The sequence below is a fragment of the Hemiscyllium ocellatum genome, chromosome 3, assembly GCF_020745735.1.
Source record: "Hemiscyllium ocellatum isolate sHemOce1 chromosome 3, sHemOce1.pat.X.cur, whole genome shotgun sequence".
Classification (NCBI taxonomy): domain Eukaryota; kingdom Metazoa; phylum Chordata; class Chondrichthyes; order Orectolobiformes; family Hemiscylliidae; genus Hemiscyllium; species Hemiscyllium ocellatum.
This window is the reverse complement of record NC_083403.1, coordinates 129,273,197-129,297,049: the sequence shown is the minus strand read 5'-3', so window position 1 is coordinate 129,297,049 and position 23,853 is coordinate 129,273,197. Positions and strand designations below refer to the sequence as shown.

Genomic DNA, 23,853 nt, shown 5'->3' with positions numbered 1-23,853 from the left:
CAGAAGAAGGAGGTAATTTGGCCCATTATGTTCAAATCAGCATTATTACCTGCTGTCAAACTCTTGCTTTACCCCTGTATCTTTGCATATTATTTCTACCAATAAATCATCCAATTGAACCTGCCAAATAATGAATTATAATGCAAGTTCAAAAATTTCAGTATGTAGTCAAACTATTCTTCCCAAAACACACCTACATAAGTTGTAAAGAAACAGAGTAGCGTTTGCATAATACCCAAAACACCCCAATATAGTTTTTAAAATGTCACACACCACAGCTCCTGTACATAACACCTCAGTCGGCTCTAAGTCATTTGTGGCTTCAACTGAAACTGCAAATAACTTCTTCCTGGAACTATCATATACTTGAGCTTTAATGTAGTCAGTTTAAATAAGCACTTTCTGGTTTTTATCCCAATACTTCTGGTCTGGGGCTGACACTAAATTTTCACTCCAAGGAACCTCATTTATTAAATCTCTCATTCCTATCTTAGGTGTGCTGCTCTATACAGCCATCCTGTTCCAAGATCTTCGCAGGACTAACGTCACTACTCAAAGTCAAAAAATGAAACTAAAAATCTCTTTCCTCAACTATGGGCATTTCCCTGAAGCTGAAAAATAAACAGATTCCAGAACTCTCTAACAAATCTCTGAGGCCCTATAATTTGCCAGGCTGGATCACCAACAGGCTAAAATAAACAAAAGTCTATCAGTGCTCAAGAACAACATTCAGTCTATGGCCAGATTTCAAAGATTATTTTTTAAGATGAAATTGACATTGTTGTAGAAATGTGTGTAATTTAATTATTACCTTCAGACACACAGAGAAACCCATCAGTTACTAGTTCAAAGCCAGACATCCAAACAATTAATATTAAAATTATCCACATAAATCCCACAATTCACATAGCACAAAATATAAATGATATATTCTGTGAAGTATATATAATAGGGGCTTAATTTTTTTTCTCTTCTTTTTCTTTAATCCCCACACTACTGCCTAACTGCGGTAGTGCTTATTTTTTTCCCCAGCACCCATGGTGTGTGTGTGCAGATGTGAGACACAGTGAGAGACACAAAGTGCACGAATCCTTATTCAATTTCCACCACCAGGAAGGTAGGAAAACACCCGGGTGGCCAGTGACAAGCAGTGCCCTTCACATCAAAGTGAAGTGAAGGGGAGGGCAGGGACTAAATCAAAATAGAGTTGGAGGGGGAAATGATGCACTCCACTCCCTGCGGCGCCCACCTCTCCCTGAACAACTCCAGGATGTTGGTGGACACCACGTGCTCCTTCTCTAAGGACACTCGGACCCTAACGTAAATAGGGGCTTATAAGAAAGGTGCTCCTCTCCATTGATTGGACCATCCAGGAAACGGGCTGTTTTAAAACCGGCAATATGAAATGAGGAGAATTGATGATTGATCCCATAATAAAGGATCCTTCAGAAAAAGTGATCACAACATAAGAAATTTCACATTCAGTTTGACAATGCGAAATCTAGGTCTAAACGTAGTATCTTAAACTTAATTACAGACTTTTAAAAAGGTAAAGAAAGGCGGGATAGACTGGGACTTTTTTTACTGGAGCATAGGAGGTTGAGAGGTGACCTTATTGAAGTTTATAAAATCATGAGGGGGATAGGTAGGGTTACTGGTAGGTGTCTTGTCCCTAGAATGGGGATTTCAAGACGAGGGGTCAGTGAGAGGAGAGAGATTTAAAAAAGACATGACGAGAAAATGTTTTACACAGAGGAGAGTTCACGTTTGGAATGAACTTCCTGAGAAAGTGGTGGATGTGGGCACAATTGCAACATTTGAAAGACATTTGGATAAGTATATGAATAGGAAATTGCAGGAATATGGACCAGGAGTAGGCAGGTGGGTGTAGTTTAGTTTGGGATTATATTCAGCATGAACTGGTTGGACTGAAGGGTCTATTTCTGTGCTGTATAAGGCTATGATTCTATGACTCTAAATTGGGAAAATAGATTAAGAGACAAGATGGTAGGTAAGAAATTATAGATGTTTAAAGAGATAATTCATCAATCACAGCAAAGATATATTCTATTGACAGCCTCTATTAAAAGCTCTTGTAAGTATATAAACAGCAAGACTGTAGCTGAGGGAAGCATTGATCCCTTCGATGATGAGATTGGGAAACAACTAATTAGAAATAAGGAACTGATGGGAACTTTGAACAACTATTTTATATCCAAAGATATGATACAAAACAAGAAAAACATCCTCCAAAATAGTAGAAAAGCAGGAAAGTGGTGCTAAGGCCACAGTCAGATTATTGGATGGGAGAGCAGGTTCCAGAGGCCAGACAGCCTACTCCTGCTCTTGTTTCTTGTTATCTTATGCTGTGCATCAAAGAAAAGACATCCTGTCTGGTAAAGAGGTGAGAAAACAATTTGAAACATCCGGGAACAGAATAAGGGTCTGGTCTCCAGCAGCCCTTCAGAGTCACAAGATACTCCCAGTTAGCAAAGCAGGATGCCAATCTGTCACACCCCTTCAAGGCCTTGCCAAGTATACAGCACCCCAATAAAGGCGGATCCTGTTTTGCAGCCTTTGAACTGGGCTTAAATATAACATCGACAGCTTGAATGGCAAAAGGTCCTGGCGGTAGAGTATAATCACCAGGAGGGAACTCCAGAAAATTGATATACTCAAAACATGAGAAAAATCAGCCATTCATGACAGTGAAGAGCAATGCAATGCTGCCTTGGGAGGGGATATGAAATTGAGGCTTCACATTCCTTCCCAAGCAAATGTAAAAGATCCCATGGGTACTATTCAAAGATAAACAAAAGTAACTATTAGACCACCTTTTCATTCTCGGTGTATTAACTGGATTTAAGTACCACCACCTGTCATGGTGGGATTTCAAGATCATTTAGCTGGGCCTATAGGTTAATAGCCCAGCAACATGATCTCTCCACCACCGCCACCAAAATAAACAATTTTCTTAGCTAAAACAATGCACTGCAGATCTGAAACACAAATATGAGAAAGCGCTGGAGAAACTCAGCAGGTCTGACAGCATCCGTGGAGAGAAAGCAGAGTTAATGTTTCAGGTCCAGTGACCATTCTTGAGGACAGATGCTGCCAGATCCACTGAGATTCTCCCGTAATTTCTTCTCTTGTAAACAATATTAAGGTCCTGTTTGTCCCTAAATTCTCAGAAGGTAAAGAGGGGGTCAGTTCACATCCATGTTGTAAGAGGCAGCAGAGCTCACAAAGCCCACCCTGTGATGTCACTAATATAATAGATATCACATTCAGTCAATAACAGCAGAAAAAGGGTCACACGACTCTACTTTGAACAATGGCATGTATACTTTTAAAGTAAAGTTTAATTTAAAAAGTAAATAAAATAATCACAACAAAACCACAATTCAAGTTCTAGACATGGTGAAGAAACCGATTCAACTTCGGATTTATCAGACATCTTTTAAAGAATAAAACATATTTCAGAGTTTACCTGGTCAAATCCCAGTGTGCGTGGTCATGGATCAGTATGAAGAGTGTGTAAGGACTTTTTAATGCTCTTTGCTGGAAGCCTTCAAACTTCCCCTGAGCTTCTGCAGTGAGCTTCATGACATACTGCTCTGCGCATTGATTTGCTGTACACTCTGTTTCCAACCCAAGTTCTACCAAGATCCCTGCAAAAAATACAGGCAAGAGTTGGAGTTTAGACTTTGCTGGATCCCAACAGTGTGTCAATTACAAAATTTGCTTTGGGTTCTTAAAAATATTGTAGCCATGCTTAATTGTCAAAGATTAACTTCTGATAATATGCTGTTGAATTTTCAGTGCAACTTATTTTAAATAAAAGGTTTCAAGTCAGATGTAATTCCTCAAATGGTTGAAAGATTTAGATGATGGTAAAAACATTGAGATTTGCATTGAAATCCTAAATATCAATTAGTCATAACCACAATCCAAAGATGTGCAGGTTAGGTCGATTGGTCATGCTAAATTGCCCACAGTGTCTGGAGATGTATAAATTAGGTGGATTAGCCATGGGATGTACAGGGTTACAGGGATCAGGGAGAGGGGGGTGGGTCTGGGTGGGTTCCTCTTTGGTAGATCAGTATGGAGACAGTGGGCCAAGTGATCTATTTCCACAGTGCTGTGATTCTATGATAATTAAGTCAGGAAAATCATTATGAAATGCAATTGTCCTTTTCCTTACAGAGATATATCAGGTATCCTCGATTCCTGATGAAGGGCTTTAGCCCGAAACATCGATTCTCCTGTTCCTTTGATGCTCACCTCATCCCAGGCTCCAGTTCGCCCAACATAATCCAACCCTAATCTCACACATCAGCTCCTGGATTCCCAACACAAGGGCTGCCCACATTAAAAGCTTAACCTTGCCTTCACAAAATTGAAAAGCCCTTCACTTCCAATCCCCAGTGAGGATATGATGGTTGTTGAGGCCATCAGTCATCTAAAGCATGTAGGTTATCAAGTCAATCGGGGTCACTGAATCTGTAATACCAATGTTAGATAGTGGAAGTAAACTGCACAGGATTTGTCTTTAAGACCAAACAGCTTTCTGCAGACTGGGTCAGTAAACGTTCTGCTCCATTGTCTTATTGTCTATAAAATTCACTGATGTTTCCAAACACAGACTGGGACTGCCATAGTGTTCATGACTTGGATGGAGAGGGATTTGTTAAGTGTATACAAGAAAGTTTTCTGATTCAGTATGTGGATGAACCTATGGAGAAGGTGCAACTCTTGGGAAATAAGGCAGGGCAGGTGACTGAGGAGTCATTGGGGGAGCACTTTGAGGCTAGTGGCCATAATTCTATTAGTTTTAAAATAGTGATGGAAAAGTTAAAGTTCTAAATTGGAGGAAGGCCAATTTAGGGAAGAACTTTCAAAGGTTGATTAGAGGTGGGTGTTCAAAGATAAAGGTACGGCTAGAAAATGGGAAGCCTTCAAAAATGAGATAATGAGAGTCCAAGACTATATGTTCCTGTTAGGGTGAAAGGCAAGCCTGGTAGCTAGACCATTGTAAGCAGCTAACCCGAGAATGCAACTTTAAAAAGAAGGGTTTTGTGATTTACACATGAAAGAAGTGAAACTATCACTGTATTCTAACAGATGAAAGGCTTAACAAACAATCAATTTTTCAATGTATAATTTCAGTTACATCACACTGCAAATTTTTGCTATAAATTCTGTGTTACAATCGAGCCCTCCACAATCACCTGATGAAGGAGCGTCACTCCGAAAGCTAGTGTGCTTCCAATTAAACCTGTTGGATTATAACCCGGTGTTGTGTGATTTTTAACCATTGAAGTGAAGCAGCAGTGGGGACGTTTCAGCAATGCTGCAGGTTCCTTACACACAAGCGTGCCTCTGCTCAGAAACAAATCCTGAGACAAAGAGGCAGGCAGAGTCAGGGGAAAGGAAACTTCAGAAAACTCTGAGTCCCAGAGGAGAAGCATTGAATCAGTTATCCAAATAATCAATTATCTGAATGAAATACTTCCTGCCCAGTTCGTTCGGATAATCGAGGCTCCTCTGTATATCTAAGAGGGAAACCCGGTGCATTAAAAGGGGACATGAAATAGCTTTTGCAAATAGGGTAAGGAGAAACCAAAGCAATTCTACAAATACGTTAAGGACAAAAGAGTAACTAGGGAGAGATTAGGGCCCTTAAAATTCAGCAAGGCAACCTCCTTGTGGAACAACTGGAGATGGGGGAGATATTAAATGAGTATTTTGCATCAGGGTTTGCTGTGGAAGTATATGGAAGATAGAGAACATGGGGAAGTAAATAGTGACATCTTGAAAAATGTCCATATTTCAGAGGAGGAGATGCTGGATGCCTTAAAATGCATAAAAGTAGATAAATCTCTGGGACCTGATCAGGTGTACCTTAGAACTCTCATGGAAGTGAGGGAAAAGATTGCTGGGCCCCTTGCTGATTTACTTGTATCATCAATAGTTACAGGTGAGGTGCCGGAACACTGGAGGTTAGCTAACGTGGTACCACTATTTAAGAAAGTGATAAGGAAAAGCCAGGGAACTATAGACCGGTGAGTCTGACATCAGTGGTGAGCAAGTTGTTGGAGGGAATCCTGAGAGACAGGATTTATATGTATTTGGAAAGACGAGGACTGATTAGGGATAGTCAACATGACTTTGTGTGGGAGATTGTGTCTCACTAACTTGATTGAGTTTTTTGAACAAGTAACAAAGAGGATTGATGAGGGCAGAGTGGTAGACGTGATCTATATGTTCTTCAGTAAAGCGTTCAACAAGGTTCCCCATGGGAGACTAGTTAGCAAGCTAAATCACACAGAATAGAGGAAGAACTAGCCATTTTGATATAGAACTGGCTGGAAGGTAAAAGACAGAGGGTAGTGATAGGGGATTGCTTTTCAGACTGGAGGCCTGTGACCAGCAGTTTGCCACAAGGATCGGTGCTGGGCCCACTGCTTTTTATCATTTATATAATGATTTAGATGTGAACATGAGAGGCATGGTTAGTAAGTTTACAGATGACATGAAAATTGGAAATGAACAGCGAAGAAGGTTACATCAGAATACAAAAGGATCTTGATCAGATGGCCAATGAGCTGAGGTGCGGCAGATGGAGTTTGATTTAGATAAATGGGAGGTGCTGCATTTTGGAAAGGCAAATCAGGGCAGTCTTATATACTTAATGGTAAGGTCTTGGGGAGTGTTGTTGAAGAAAGAGACCTCAGAGTGCAGATTCATTGTTCCTTGAAAGTGGAGTTGCAGGTAGATAGGATAGTGAAAAAGGCTTTTGATATGGTTGCCTTTATTGGTCAGTGAATTGAGTATAGGAGTTGGAAGCTGAAAATGTGTTTCTGGAAAAGCGCAGCTGGTCAGGCAGCATCCAAGGAGCAGGAGAATCGACGTTTCGGGTATAAGCCCGAGAAGGGCTTATACCCGAAACGTCGATTCTCCTGTCCCTTGGATGCTGCCTGACCTGCTGCGCTTTTCCAGCAACACATTTTCAGCACTGATCTCCAGCATCTGCAGTCCTCACTTTCTCCTATAGGAGTTGGGAGGTCATGTTGTGGCTGCACAGGTCATTGGTTAGGCTCCTTTTAGAATACTGCATGCAATTCTGGTCTCCTTGCTATAGGAAGCATGTTGTGAAACTTGAGAGAGTTCAAAAAGAATTTACAAGAATGTTGCCAGGGTTGAGGAGTTTGAGGTATGGGGAGAAGCTAAACAGACTGGGACTAAATTTCTCTGGAGGGCCAAAGGCTGCAGGGTGTGGTGGAGGCTAGTACAATTGCTACATTTAAAAGACATTTGGATGGGTATATGAATAGAAGGGTTTATAGGGATATGGGTCAAATGCTGGCAAATGGCAATAGATTAATTTAGGATGTCTGGTCAGCATGGATGAATTGAACCAAAAGTTCTGTTTCCAAGTCTCTACATCTCTATGACTCTCTGTACATCATCAATAGTCAATTTTGTAGGTCAGTTTTTAAGGGAACAAGTTTTTTTTTTAACTATTGAGGAACTTTCGCTTTCAAAAGAATAATTTTGAAAAACTCAAAGCCTATGAAATTTGTCTTATCTTAAAACATGAGCCACTTTAAACATTGCCTAGACCAGTGCTTTAAATACACATAATTAGAAGCAAAAATATATGGTTGCTTGATTAGACCTGCCAAAATAAAATGTTCAACTATTAAGCCCCTTGTTCATGATTTTCATGATTACTAAGTGTTTGACTCAACAGCTAAATAAGATTTTTTTTAGCACACAATTTCCTTCACAGCTCTGTTCCATTTACAAAATGAAGTATTTCCAGCAATGAAGTATAACTTGAAACTGTAAACCATAAGATTGTAAGACAAAGGAGCAGAAGTCAGTCATTCAGCCCAGGGCATCTACTCTATCATTCAACGAGATCATGGGTGATCTGGTAGTCCTCAAATCCACTTTCTGGCCTTTTCCCCACAACTCTTGATTCCCTTACTCATTAAAAACCTACCCATCTCAGCCTTGAATATACCTAGCCACCCAGCTTCAATTGACCTCTGCAGTAAAGAATTTTACAAATGCACTTCCCTCTCAGAGAAGAAATTCCTCATTGCTGTTTTAAATGGGTATCCTTGTACTCTGATCATGCTCTCTGGTCCTAGATTCTTCCACAAGCTGAAACATCCTTTCCATATCCACCCTGTCATTTCCTCTAAGAATCTTGTATGTTTCAATAAGGTTGCATCCCATTCTTATGAATTCCAATGAGTACATGTCCATCCTAATCAACCTCTCCTCATACGAAAATTAATCTGTATCTGGGATCAGCCGAGGGAGCCTTCTCTGGACTACCTCCAATACCAATATATCTTGTCTTAAATAAGAGACCCAAAACAGTATTCCAGCTGTGGTGTGGCTAGTGTCTTCTATAGTTCTAACAAAACCTCCCTTCTTTTATACCCCATTCCTGTTGAAATAAAACTCAACATTCCATTTGCCTTGGCAGAAGTGCATACTCCAGATGCTGGAGATTAGAGTTGAGAGTGGTGCTGGAAAAGCACAGCAGGTCAGGCAGTGTCCGAGGGGCAGGAAAATTGATGTTTCGGGCAAAAACCCTTCATCAGGAATGCCCGAAACATCGATTTTCCTGCTCCTCGGATGCTGCCTGACCTGCTGTGCTTTTACAGTGTCACTCTAATCTTGACTCCATTTGCTTTCCCTAATACCAAATGAACTTGTATGCTAGTTTTCTTTTGGGATTTCTGAAAATCATCATCATGAGGACACACGAATTTCTCTTCCTTGTTGTAGTCCTTTGGGATGATAGGGCTGCTCTCTCATTGGAGAGAAATGACTGACTGGTGGCCGTTTAACCTGAGGGTCAATACACCTCTGGTGTGGAGAGAGGTTGGGAAGAATAGTCCTTCACTGTAACCTCAGTAAGGGCAGTAATTGAACCCACACTGCAGGCATTGTTCTGCATGAGAAACCAGCCACCCAGCCAACTGAGCTAAACCACTGATAGCATAAATACCAACCTGACTGCTTGACGCGCAACATAGTCTGCTGGTAGGCAACCTCCGATGGAGGCACCAAAATAAGGAAGTCCACTTTCTCAAAGGAGCCCAAATCCAGATTTTGCGTGCTGGAATCAGCAATTGCGCAGACGTGAGACAGTAACTTGCGAGCCACTGCAAGCTGAACGGGATGAATCTGGCATGTTCCTTTGTTAGAAACTGTGGAACCCAAACAGACATTAAAAGGACAAAATCCAGCAAAGGCATAACTTCTTAAAATGTCAGATTATTGAATTTGTTTGCCTATGTATTCAAATTGAATAAATTGACAATTGTACAGATTTGATAGTATTCTTCCAGTCATCCAAACTAAAAGCATACAGCCGGCGGAGATCCAAGATGGCGGCGACTCAGCAAGTCTGAGTTTACAGAGCTCTTCCCAAAACCTGGGTAAAGTGAGTTACTCAGCCCCACCACACTTACCAAACCACCCAAAAAAATTTTCTAACCTTAACTAGCTGTTTACTATTATATTTAAGCAGTTTAATATTAAGTGGATAATGAGTAAACCAAAGGGATCCCGCAGCTCTCAGAAAACAAAGACCCCTCCCCCACCCTCTCCTCCTCCGGCTGCAGCTGATGTAAAAACAGGCCTTGAAGAGATGATTGCCAGGCTGGAAACGACACTCGTCAATTTCATCGCAGAATCCAGACAGAGATGGAATGCATTCGAAGAAAAGCTACAAAAGAACAGCCAGGCTCTCGAGGAATTGCAGGGCCGAGTGGAGGGGGCGGAGCTAAAGGCCACGACCTCCGAGGCTGCAGCACAAACAGCTGCAGAACAGGTGCGAGCTCTGGAGCAGAGAGTCCGGGCCTTTGAAATCTACATGGATGACCTGGATAATAGAAATCGGAGAAAGAATATCCGTCTTCTGGGCCTCCCTGAACAAGAAGAGAAGGGACAGTTAGTAGTATTTCTGGAGCGATGGCTGCCCCAGCTTTTAAACCTGGGGGCTGAAACTGACCGGGTAAGGGTGGAGTGGGCCTACCGGGTCGCAGTACGCGGATCTGGCCCAAACCAGCGCCCACGCCCGGTCCTGTTCCGGCTGCAGAGTTATAGGGAGAGGCAGATACTCCTGGACGCCTCCAGAAAGCTTGGAAAGGATCCTAAAGCCATGATTCATGAAGGATCCAAGATTATGTTATTTCAGGACTTCTCCCCGGCTTTGGCACGAAGGAGGAAGGCGTTTGATGAGGTGAAGAAATGTCTACGGAACTTAAATATTCAATACACCTTACGCTACCCAGCGACGTTATGCTTTACCCACGAAGGATCCGAGTATAATTTTAGATCACCAGAAGAGGCTAAGGAACTTTTAGACTCGTTTAAATAAATCGTAAGAGACAATTTATGTTGGCTTGCCTCTTCCACACTCCGTGGGGAGAAATGGATACTTTACTCTACTTTACTTTTGCTTCTGGGAGCAGGGTTGTCTTCCCTTGCTATTTTATGTTATTATACTTAACTGTAATTTGTTGGAGTTGTAATTTTATAGTTATGGGTGTTTGTATGTGGCATTGATGCTATCAGATATACTCAGGTATGGGTGGGGAGGGGTGGGGGTGGGGCGCTCACTGTTAACTCTAGCTCGGTATTATATCTAAATCCTATTAAGGAGCGCCCGGGTCAAGGGTGGGACACTGTTTGGGAGAGGATATGGTGGACCTTTAGAAAGGAAGTAAGGCCCCCTGAGAATAAGGGGGAGGATCTCCATTCAAACATGTTTTTTTTTGTTCTTATTGTTTGGAAATAGTTTCCTTTTTATTATACTGTTATGAGTGTATTAGAGAACTTTTTTCTTGTTTGAAGGATGTAAGTGACTCAACTATACACTCTGGATAATTGTGGATTAGATTAGTAGTTAACTGAGTTTCATTGTTTTTCTTTCTTCTTTAGTATCATTCCTTTGAATTTTGATGATTATATATTTAAGATCTATTTTTATATTAATGTTTGTGCTTGAAAGTTCTGTTTATTTTTGTAAATTTGTCAAAATATTAAATTTCTAATAAAAATATCTTTAAAAAAAAAGCATACAGCCTATCACCAGAGAAAAAACTGCAACTCATTCATCACCTTCATTAAAAATGAACTATAATACTGAACAATTATTCACAAATGATTTTGTTCCACCGTTTATCACATAATGAATCCTAGTCTCACATTTGTCCACCAACTTTTCTTCATGGGCAGAATTGCCCTGAATTATTAGGTCTCAAAGTAGATATTGCAGTGGGGAAAACGCATAGAAGTAACCCAAAGTAAGAGATGCCCTCCCCCCTCACCACCCCTACTCCTCCTGCCCCCACCCTCCAGCATCTGGCAGCTGAGTGACTGCTTTCTGTCAAAATCACGGCCTTGGAGCAAGAGGTCCAACCTGCCAATGAGAGGGAGGGCGTTCCAGTTCTCTGCTGAGTTACAGACGGTCATGATGGAGGGATTGGTGAGGGGAAAGCACAATGCTGATTGAGGCACCAAGTTCTGAGATTGGGAATGGTGACGGCAAGGGAGAGAAATGGGGGGACGACAAGCAAGTGAGTCAAACCCAAAGGCAGGAAGATGGCCACGCCGCTGCCTGTGATCAAATCCCTTAGTCATGAAGATAAGACATCCCCATTTGATGGCAGGAAAGGATGTTCAAACTTGGACCTTGCCACCCAGAACCAGAACTTAATAAGGGCTAGAGTGGGAAGGTGGTAGTGTTCCAATGTGAGGATGATGAGGGGTGGGGTAGAAGGAGTCACTCATGGTGGGGACAGGGAACGTTAACACTGTGTCTTCCACCTTCCCATCTAGATGTGACAGCCATAAAGTCCATTTCCACAAGATTGCGCCAATTAACATTCTTCCACTGATCGCAGGAGCGACCTTTAACTTCCAACAAATGGTTTGAATGTTCCTGGATCACACTTAATGTTCCCAAATGTTTCTAATGACACATAAATTGTGAAGGAAGTGAGTTTGGACGTTTACCTGAACAAATGGCTGGTCTCTGGGCTGTACTGTCATCGAATTTCTTGAAGGAAGTAGTGAGAGAAGAGCCTTGGCCATTCTTTGCCAGACTACACTTTTCTAAGAGTGTGTCGATATCTCCTTCTAATCAAAATAGGTACAGTATGCAAAAAAGTTAATAATTGTAACATAATAATTCATTGCATGTCAGGGATTGATTAACCCTGTGACTTAGTTTATTGAAAACAGTAAAACACATTCTAAGTTCAACACTGTACACATATGGTACATTCAGTCTTTCAAGGAAAAGTACACATGCAACATATTCCAACTCTTTGACAGAAGCCACAACACAATATCAAATGCGCCAATGCATCTCCATTATGTCTGGATTTTCTGAAACGTCCAGATCCTGTGATGGTGACTTTAGAGGTATCACTGATTTCCATAGTCATCAATATTCACGTTTTCCATCATGGATTGGAGTTGCCGTTCCTGAATTTGCTTATCCTGATGCACTGCAGCCAAGACCAAGATCTGAGTGGTCCAAATCTCCCTGACATTTATTGCTGTGTTCCCTAAAAGCTCCCAGCTTTGTCTTTTCCTGCTGGATTCTTCCCATTCTCTCAAAGTTTGAGACTTCTGTTGACCCTGCACATTTCTCTGCTCGTAAACTACGCTAATGATGGTAATTCTCTTCAGTTTTTTTTTACTTTTTGTTTTTGTTGATACCTGCACTTCCACTTATTGCTTCGGAAGTTTTTTGGTTTCCTTTATACTCTGCTCAAGTTTTATCACACCAGCATCTGTTTCTGAAAGGAGTGATTTGACATTCCATGTTGTGTGCACTATACACCTTGCCCTCATTTTCTCTAGCATTGCTTTGAAGTCAGGCCTGTGTTTCCATTGCTGCTTCTGGTGGGGTTGATCAGTTTTACATGCAAGTTTACATACATCTCAACTGGTAATGCTTTAATTACATTGATGATACTATGACGTATCTTTCCCTCTCAGCTCTTCATTCATCTTTGTGAACTGAGCCCAGATATCTCCTAAAGACATTATCATCTCAAAGATGGGATTCTCAAGTCTGGAACTCTCCTGCTAATTATGCAGCCAATTCCTCTTGAACTTGCATTTTTCTTTCCAAAGCAGAGACCTGGGACTTTAACTCTATTGATTCAAAAGGAAATGATGTGTTCTGAATTTCTCTCACATAGAGTTTTGCAAGTACTTTTTGAATAGCTTACTGCGTCTCTGTGTTGTGTCTCTAATATCTGGACTGATTTCATGGACTATGACCAGTGTAATGTCACAGACTGCTGATAGATCACTCCAGCATTGTCTATGATGAAGAATATCTGTTGCATTCAGATGGACTCCAACCTTATTGATATTACACAAAAAATTAGTAAACGGTGTAAGTTCAAAGTTATACATTCATAGGTTTCATCGTGGCTTCCTGTAATTACAGGGCTAGTGCTTAGAACTTGTGTTAATCTTGGCCAATAACAAATAGGCATCACTTTTCTCAGTACAAATAGTTTTAATATTTGCAAATACTTTGCATGTTGTGATGAAATAGGTATTTACTCTGAGATTGACAGCGTGAAATGTGGTCACTTTCCATTATCTAATGTACATGGTCAGAATTTGGTTTGTCCATTGCTTCACGATATGCCTCTGGAAGGATACTGGATGGTCTCTCTTGAAGCTTGCAGGTACTCCTTGCGCATGATCGTTCGGGTCAGAGCACAGCTCTTTGCAACTGCATCACCTTTGGTCTGGTGTGCTGCCTCTGCCAATGGTTTTTACTGCCACCTTCCTCAAAAACTTGATCAAAAATGAGCATTTCCTTGGATAAATGAAGACGACTACTCCTTCCACATATTTTGCTGTGCTTAGGTGCTCTAATATTTGTATCAACTGTTGAGTTTGTAGTTAGGACCTGGACATTTCATCAACCCGAGAGGATCACAGTACCTACGACCGTCCTTCAATAGTTCTTTGACGTGGTAAGTTACGGTTTGTCTAGCAAATATTTCTGGAAAGCTCTCATGAGGTTGATATGATCACCAGTTCAACAATTTTGTCTGCTAGCTCCCCATAAAATGATCCCTTTTTTCTACATCTGTGCATGAAGTGGCCTATAGATTCTGAAGACTTCTGTCTGAATGACATGAATTCTAGTCGAGAATATGGAAGTTTAATCTGATTCGGAATTGGTCTTTTAATGTTGTTCATAACCTTTGGGAATCTTTTAAGCTCTTGGGGCTGTTAGCCTTAGAGCAACTATGGAGAAGTTCAGGCTAAAGACCCCACATGAAAATGCTGAACTAGGGAGTGCTAATTTGAGAAGTGTGAAAAGGATCCTTGCTTGAATAGATAGAAATCAAAGGTTGTCAGGTAAAATTGTAAATCAGCGATATGAGGCATTCAAAGATGAGTTAACTTGTGTATATCTGAGATACATTTCCATGATGGGGAAAGGATGACATCAAAAGTTGGATGTATGTTTGCTCACTGAGCTGGAAGGTTCATGTTCAGACGTTTTGTCACCATACTAGGTAACATCTTCAGTGAGCCTCCAGACGAAGCATTGCTGATGATTCCTGCTTCCTATTTATATGTTTGGGTTTCTTTGGATTGGTGATGTCATTTCCTGTTTTTTTTTCAGGGGGTGGTAATATGGGTCCAAGTCAATGTGTTAGTTAATAGAGTTCTGGTTGGAATGCTATGCTTCTAGGAATTCTCGTGCATGTCTCTGTTTGGCTTGTCCTAGGATGGATGTGCTGTCCCAGTTGAAGTGGTATCCTTCCTCATCTGTATGTAAGGATATTAGTGGCGGAGGTTGATGTTCATGTATCCTAGTGGCTAGTTTTCTGCCTGTTTGTCCTATGTAGTGCTTATTACGGTCCTTGCACAGTATTTTGCAAATGACATTAGTTTGCTTGTTGCTGTATAGGATCTTTCAAGTTCATTAGTTGCTGTTTTAGTGTGTTGGTGGGTTTGTGGGCTACCATGATGCCAAGGGGTCTGAGAAGTCTGGCAGTCATTTCCAAGATGTCCTTGATGTAGTGGAGAGTGGCTAGAGTTTCTGGATGTGTTTTGTCTGCTTGTTTGGGTATGTTGCCAAGAAATCTGCAGACTATGTTCATTGGGTACCCATTCTTTTTGAACTCTGCTCTGCATAGTTCCTCTGTGCTGCAGTGTGTGGTGGCTCATTGGAATAATGTTCTGATGTAACTTTGTTTGTGGATGTTGAGATGTTTGCTTCTGTAATTCAGTATTTGGTCCGTATGTGTTGTTTTTCTGTAGATGCTGGTTTGAAGTTCCCCATTGGCTGTTCGCTCTACTGTGACATCTAGGAATGGCAGTTTGTTGTTTTTTCCTCCTCTTTAGTGAATTTTATGCCAGTAGATTATTATTGATGGGTCTTGAAGGTTTCCTCTAATTTGTTTTGTTTAGTGATGACAAAGATATCATCCACATAGCAGACCCAAAGTTTGGGTTGGATGGTTGGCAGAGCTATTTGTTCAAGTGTCTGCATTATTGTCTCTGCTAAGAACCCTGATATTAGAGATCCCATGGGTGTTCCGTTAGTTTGTCTGTTGGTTTTGTTGTTGAAGGTGAAGTGGGTGGTAAGGTATAGGTCCACTAGCTTGACGATACTGTCCTTGTTGATGAAGTTAGTGGTATTGGTGTATGAGTCTTTGGGTCTTCTAATAGTGTAGTCAGTGTTTCCTTGGCCAGGTTGATGTTGATTGATGTGAACAGGGCTGTTATATCAAAGAAGACCATTATTTCATCCTCTTCTCTCTTAGTGTCTTTGATAGTCTGCAGGAATTCTTGGGTGGAGTGGATGGAGTGGCGTGAGCCTTCTATTAAATGTTTTAGTCTTTGGTATAGCTCCTTGGTCAATCTGTAAGTTGGTGTTCCCGGTAGCGCAATTATGGGTCTGAGGGGGGCTCCATGTCTGTGAATTTTGGGTAATCCGTAGAGGTGTGGTGCGTTGGATCTGTTTGGTTTCATTTTTTTGGAAGTCGGTCTTATTTATTTCTCCAGATTTCTGAAGTTTATTTTGAGTAGGGCTGTGATTCGGTTCTCTAGTTGTGGGGTAGGGCCTATCGCCACTTGTTGGAAACTTCAAACCAGCGTCTACAGGAAAACAACACATACAGGCCAAATACTGAACTACAGAAGCAATCATCCCAACATCCACAAACGAAGCTGCATCAGAACATTATTCCAACAATCCACCACACACTGCAGGCACAGAGGAACTATGCAGAGCAAGAGGAAAATCACCTAAACAGTGTATTCAAAAAGAATGGTACCCAATGAACACAGTCCGCAGATTTCTCGGCAACAAACCCAAAAAAGCAGACAAAACACATCTAGAAACCCTAGCCACTCTCCCCTACATCAAAGTCATCTTGGAAATGACTGCCAGACTACTCCGACCCCTTGGCATCATGGTAGCCCACAAACGTACCAACACACTAAAACAGCAGCTAATTAACTCAAAAGACCCTATACAGACAACCAGCAAAACTAATGACATTTACAAAATACCATACAAGGACTGTAACAAACACTGCATTGGACAACAGGCAGAAAACTAGCCACCAGAATACATGAACATGAACTAGCCACAAAATGACATGACCCTCTCTCATTAATATCCTTACATATAGGTAAGGAAGGACAACACTTCGACTGGACAACACATCCACCCTAGGACAAGCCAAACAGAGTCATGCATGAGAATTCCTAGAAGCATGGCATTCCAACTGGAACTCTATCAACAAACACATTGACTTGAGCCCAAATTACAACCCCTGAGAAAAAGAACAGGAAATGACATCACCATATGAAATGGCAGTACCACAGGAAATAACATCACCAACTCAAAGAAACCCAAACATAAACAGAAAGCAGGAATCATCAGCAATGTTTTGTCCAGAGGTTCACTGATGATGTTACCTAGTATGGTGACGAAACGTCTGAACATGAACCGTCCAGCTCAGCAAACGAACTTACATCCAGAACCTCAACCTGAGCTACAAATCTTCTCAAAACTCGCTAACATCAAGTTAGATTTAGATTAAAATGGAACATTAAAAGCATCTTTATGATAAATGTCACGCCCATAATTCAGAAAGTAGATAACCAACCTAAGTATAAACAGAAAACTGAGATTAGGAATATTGGAGGCAGAGAGAGCTCATGAGAATAGGAAACCCTAAAAGATTTTCAGTTCTAATTGATAAAATGTTAGCCAAGGGAAGTATAGGGATGTGCGAGAACCACCTGGCTAGAATATTTTACCCGGACAAAGGCTGCTGAAAAACGCTCCTAGAGCTCCAACTTTTCCAGTGACAAGCTCATAGTTGATTTCTTTCAGATGATCTTTGGGACTAAGCATTCTCTCTGCTAGAAATCCAGCTTGTCGCTTTCCTGTGAAAAACAAAGATAGGTGCAGATGAATAGTTGGCAACTGGTCAAAATAAATTATACAGCCAAAAACTTTTATCAAGCAATTTTCAAAAAGGTTTTTCAATGGACAAAATTAAGCCTTTTAGCAGTTGTACAGACTGAGAGTAAACTAAAAGGTTCAAGATAACATGAAACAAAAGCATCATCTTGGATCATGGCAGTTTATTAACATTAAAGGCATTTAAAACAGAATTTCAAAACATTGCTGAATAACAAACATTTAGAGGCCAGCAAACAGAGAGAAAACATTTCAAAACCATCTACCCACATGCACTTTTTGTCAAGATCTCTTAATTTCAGCCAGCCTTCTGCAACTCAGTATTTATATTAATGCATGACAATGGGACTTAGCAAGTATATGGTTTGGAAATAAAGACATCTACATTGGAGTCAGTAAAACAAACCATTTAGAACCATAGAATGTGTTTTCTGTGAGAAGTAGCCTAGTTGTTGATGCTGCTGCACGAAGATCTGAAAGGCCCCAATTTAATCTCCCATGAGCAGCTTTTGGAAGCTCAGAGAATGGATAGCTAGGTTATAAGGGACATGCCTTCGTCTGTGTGAACTGAAAAGACAACCTTGATTGATAGCTTCTAAACACCAACCAAGAAACCATCATCTATGCTTATCTTGAAATAAGAAATAGGAAAGATGAGGTCACTACTGAGAGAAGTTTACTCCCCCACCCAACACCCAATTAAGAGATACACTATAGGGAAGAGTACAGAGGAAGTAACAAATGGGACATGTCAGAAAGGTACTGCAATCATCATGGAAAATTTTAATGCAGATTGGACAAACACATTTGACCAAGGTAATCGAAGCTTATGCCCAAAACGTTGACTCTTCTGCTCCTCGGATGCTGCCTGACCTGCTGAGCTTTTCCAGCACCACACTCTCGGCTCTGACCTCCAGCATCTGCAGCCCTCACCTTCTCCTAGTCGAGAAAATTAGTTAATTCAGGACAACCTCTCAGACCAGTACATTGTAGAGCCAGCTAGGGAGCAGGCTATTCCAGACCTGGCAATGAGCAAGTGATGAGCAGTGAACCCCGATTTATCAATAACCTCTTGCACAAGGAACTGCGAGACAACAACGCTCACAAATGGTGGAATTTTACACTTAGTTTGAAGGAGAGAAGTTTATCCCCATGACTATTATTTTAAACCTAAATGCAAGTAACTACAAAGATATGAAGACAGAGCAAAGGTAGGGTGGCACGGTGGCTCAGTGGTTAGCACTGCTACCTCACAGTGCCAGGAACCTGGGTTCAATTCCTGCCTTGGGCGACTGTCTGTGTGGAGTTTGCACATTCTCCTTGTGTCTTTGCGGGTTTGCTCCCACAATCCAAAGATGTGCAGGTCAGGTGAATTGGCCATACTAAATTGCCCATAGTGTTAGGTGCATTAGTCAGAGGTAAATATAAGGCAGGGGAATCTGGCTGGATTGCTCTTTGGAGGGTCAGTGTGAACAAGTAAGGGGCCTCATCTAAACAGAGAAACTAATGTTAAACATGTGAAATATAGTGGCTGAGTTTTAAGGAGATATTTAATAACCTTCAGCAAGGATTTATCCCATAGTGAAAAACTATGTAAGAAAGCTAACTGTAGAAGTGAAGAAAAAAATGAATTGAAAGATACAGGAAGGAGTTCTGCAAAGGTTAGTGGTAGGTCAGGAAACTGAACAGATATTTTGGACCAGCAAAAGATGATGAAAATAAAAGGAGAAAATAGAGTAAGAGAGAAAGCTAGCTGGAAATATAACAGCAAACAGTCAAAGTTTCTCAAAGTATTTGACAGGAAAAGAGTAACTAAGTAAAATAGAAACCCTACAGTGTAAAAGCAGGCCATTTGGCCTATCATGTCCACACTGACCCTCCGAAGAGCATCCCACCCAGACCCACCCGATCCCGGTAACCCTGCATTTCCCATGGCGAACCCACCTATGGATCGCTGGACATTATTGGCAATTTAGCATGGCCAATCTACCTAACCTGCGCATCTTTGGACTGTGGATGGAAAGTGGAACACCAGGTGGAAACTCACACAGACATGGGGAGAATGTGCAAACTCCATATAGGCATCTGAGACTAGAATCTAACTTTAGATTCTGGCGCGATGAGGCAGCAGTGCTAACCACCGAGTCACCTTGCCAAACAAGTACTAGTCTTGATTTTCTAGAGACTGAGTCTAAGAAATTAATGATGATAATTATTTTAAAAATTCATTCATGGGATATAGGCTTCACCAGCCAGGCCAGCATTTATTGCCAATCCCTAATTGCCCAGAGGGCAGTTAAGAGTAAACTAAATTGCTGTGAAGCTGGAGTCACATGTAGACCAGAGCAGGCGAGGATGGCAGTTTCCTTCCCTGAATCATTTCATGGTGTCGATTAGACTCTTAATTCAGATTTTATTTTATTCAAATGCCATCATCTGCTAGAACATTACCTGAGTCTCAGCAGTAATAGTCCATCAATAGTACCCCTAGGCCAATTCAGGCAATGACAGAGGCATTGAACATTTATTTTGAATTCATCGTCTCCAAACTTAGAAGACTTCCCACAGACATATAAAAAATCGGGAGTTGAAATACAAGGAGGAACTTAAAACAATAATTCTCACCAGGGAATAGGTGCTATGAAAACTATTACACTTTGCCTGACAAATCCCCAGAACCAGATGATAGGCATCCTTAAGGCTCTCAAAAAAAATTGCTGCAGAGTTAGATATAATCTTTGACGAATTGCTTATATTTGAGAAGGGATCCAATGGATTTTAAGATAGCAAATGATGTATTATTATTCAAGAAATAATGCAGACCCAAAGCAGGAAACTAAAGGCCAAGGAGCCCAACATCTAACATCAGGTAACTGTTAGAATTCATTAAGGAACAGAGTATAGCAGGATGTTTAGAAAATCATCATCTGATTGGGTAGAGTCCACGTGGTGTTGTGAAAGTAAAAGTGAGCTTTTTGAGGAACTAACAATTCAGATGGATAAACAGGAACCTGCGAATGTGTTATACCTGAATTGATAAAAGGAATTTTATAGGATGCGAAATGAAAAGTCATTGGATAGAATATGAGCTTGTGATTTATGGAGCAACATATTTGCATGTATAAAGGATTGGTTACCTAACAGGAAACAGAGAGTAGGACTACATGGTCTTTTTTAGGTTGGTAAACTGTAGCTTGTGGAGTTCCACAGGGCTGGTCCCCAAATATTTACCATCTATAGCTTTGATGTGTGGATCAAATGAGTGGTAGCTAGATTTACTGATAACACCAAGATATATGTAAATTGGACCACAACAGGGTTCTGCTGAGACCACATTTGGAATACTGTATACAACTTTCTTGTCCTTACTTGAAAAAAAAATGTCATGGTATTAGAAGCAATTCAGAGAAAATACATTGGACTCATTTCTGGGATAAAGAGCATTCTGACCTCCATGACTGAACCGATTTACAACTTCCCTAAAATGCTACTTTTGACAATCTGTACTGCTGAGACAGCTTTAAAACAACAATACCCTGCACTTTGATAGCACACTTACACTGTAAGTCTTCAAAGAAACATTAGCAATCAAAAGGCTGACACAAAGCCACAGAAAGAGTCACAAGCACAACTAGAATTAGAGTCACAGAGATGTACTGCACGGAAACAGACCCTTTAGTCCTACCTGTCCATGCCGACCAGTATCCCAACCCAATATAGTCCCACCTGCCAGTACCTGGCCCATATCCCTCCAAACCCTTCCTATTCATATACCCATCCAAATGCCTTTTAAATGTTGCAACTGTACCAACCTCCACCACTTCCTCTGGCAGCTCATTCCATACACCGACCACCCTCTGTGTGAAAAATGTTGACCTTTAGGTCTGTTTTATATCTTTCCTCTCTCACCCTAAACCTGTGCCCTCTAGTTCTGGACTCCCCCACCCCAGGGAAAGATTTTGTCTATTTATCCTATTCTTGCCTTTTTGGAAGCCTCTATAAGGTCACCCCTCAGCCTCTGACGCTCCAGAGAAAACAGCCCCAGCCTGTTCAGCCTCTCCCTATAGCTCAAATCCTCCAACCCTGGCAACATCCTTGTAAATCTTTTCTGAACACTTTCAAGTTTCACAACATCTTTCCGATAGGAAGGAGACCAGAATTGCACACAATATTCGAACAGTGGCCTAACCAATGTCCTGTACAACCGCAACATAACCTCCCAACTACTCTACTCAATACTCTGACCAATAAAGGAAAGCATACCAAACGCCTTCTTCACTATCCTATCGACCTGCAACTTCACTTTCAAGGTGCTATGAACCTGCACTCCAAGGTCTCTTTGCTCAGCAACACTCCCTAGGACCTTACCATTAAGTGTATAAGTCCTGCTAAGATTTGCTTTCCCAAAATGCAGCACCTAGCATAGATCTGAATTAAACTCCATCCGACACTTCTCAGCCCATTGGCCTATCTGATAAAGATCCCATTGTAATCTGAGGTAGCTTTCTTCATTGTCCACCGCACCTCCAATTTTGGTGACATCTGCAAACTTACTAACCATACCTCTTATGCTCACATCCAAATCATTTATATAAATGATGAAAAGTAGAGGACCCAGCACTGATCCTTGAGGCACTCCACTGGTCACAGGCCTCCAGGCTGAAAAACAACCCTCCACCACCACCTTCTGTCCTCTACCTTTGAGCCAGTTCTGTATCCAAATGGCTAGTTCTGCCTGCATTCCATGAGATCTAACCTTGCTCACCAGTCTCCCATGGGGAACCTTGTCGAATGCCTTACTAAAGTCCATATAAATCACATCTACTGCTCTGCCCTCATCAATCCTCTTTGTTACTTTTTCAAAAAACTCAATCAAGTTTGTGAGACATAATTTCCCACGCACAAAGACATGTTGACTATCCCTAATCAGTCCTTGCTTTTCCAAATACATGCACACCCTGTCCCTCAGGATTCCTTCCAACAACTTTCCCACCACCGACATCAGGCTCACTGGTCTATAGTTCCCTGGCTTGTCCTTACCACCCTTCTTAAACAGTGGCACCATGTTAGCCAATCTCTAGTCTTCCAGCACCTCACCTGTGACTATCGATGATACAAATATCTCAGCAAGAGGCCCAGCAATCATTACCCTAGCTTCCCACAGAGTTCGAAGTTACACCTGATCAGGTCCTGGGGATTTATCCACCTTTATGCGTTTCAAGACATCTAGAACTTAATCTTCTGTAATATGGACATTTTTCAAGATGTCACCATCTATTTCCCTGCATTCTACATCTTCCATGTCCTTTTCCACAGTAAATACTGATGCCAAATTCTCGTTTAGTATCTCCCTCATTTTCTGAGGCTCCACACAAAGGCCGCATTGCTGATCTTTGAGGGGCCCTGTTCTCTCCCTTGTTACCCTTTTGTCCTTAATATATTGATAAAAACCCTTTGGATTCTCCTTACCTCTATTTGCCAAAGCTATCTCATGTCACCTTTTTGCCCTCCTGATTTCCCTCTTAAGTATACTCTTACTGCCTTTATACTGTTCTAAGGATTCACTCGATCTATCCTGTCTATGCCTTACAAATGCTTCCTTCTTTCTCCATCGCCCCTCCCCCAAGTCCCTCCTCCCTACCTTTTATCTTAGCCTGCTGGACACACTTTCCTCATTCCTGAAGAAGGGCTTATGCCCGAAACATCGAATCTCCTGTTCCTTGGATGCTGCCTGACCTGCTGCGCTTTTCCAGCAACACATTTTCAGCTCTGATCTCCAGCATCTGCAGACCTCACTTTCTCCTCAGTTTCTTTAGTCATCCAGCATTCCCTATACCTACCAGCCTTTCCTTTCACCCTGACAGGAATATACTTTCTCTGGATTCTTGTTATCTCATTTCTGAAGGCTTCCCATTTTCCAGCCGTCCCTTTACCTGTGAACATCTGCCTCCAATCAGCTTTTGAAAGTTCTTGCCTAATACCATCAAAATTTGCCTTTCTCCAATTTAGAACATCAACTTTTAGATCTGGTCTATCCTTTTCCATCGTTATTTTAAAACTAATGGAATTATGTTCGCTGGCCCAAAGTGCTCCCCCACTAACACCTCAGTCACCTGCCCTGCCTTATTTCCCAAGAGTAGGTCAGGTTTTGCACCTTCTCTAGTAGATACATCCACATACTGAATCAGAAAATTTTCTTGTACATACTTAACAAATTCCTCTCCATCTAAACCCTTAACACTATAGCAGTCCCAGTCTACGTTTGGAAAGTTGGAATCCCTTGCCATTACCACCCTATTATTCTTACAGATAGCTGAGATCTCCTT

At 41.4% G+C, this 23,853-nt stretch overlaps 1 protein-coding gene across 1 annotated transcript in view; it reads right to left on the bottom strand.

The window, feature by feature from the left end:
- greb1 (growth regulating estrogen receptor binding 1) overlaps nt 1–23,853 on the bottom strand; it is a 194,519-nt gene that overhangs the window by 95,989 nt on the left and 74,677 nt on the right. The window contains exons 12-15 of the mRNA XM_060855164.1: nt 17,362–17,490; nt 12,052–12,174; nt 9,039–9,236; nt 3,491–3,671 (exon numbers count right to left, since the gene is read on the bottom strand). Of these exons, the coding sequence (XP_060711147.1) occupies nt 3,491–3,671; nt 9,039–9,236; nt 12,052–12,174; nt 17,362–17,490 (631 nt within the window). The remainder of the gene's footprint in view (nt 1–3,490; nt 3,672–9,038; nt 9,237–12,051; nt 12,175–17,361; nt 17,491–23,853) is intronic.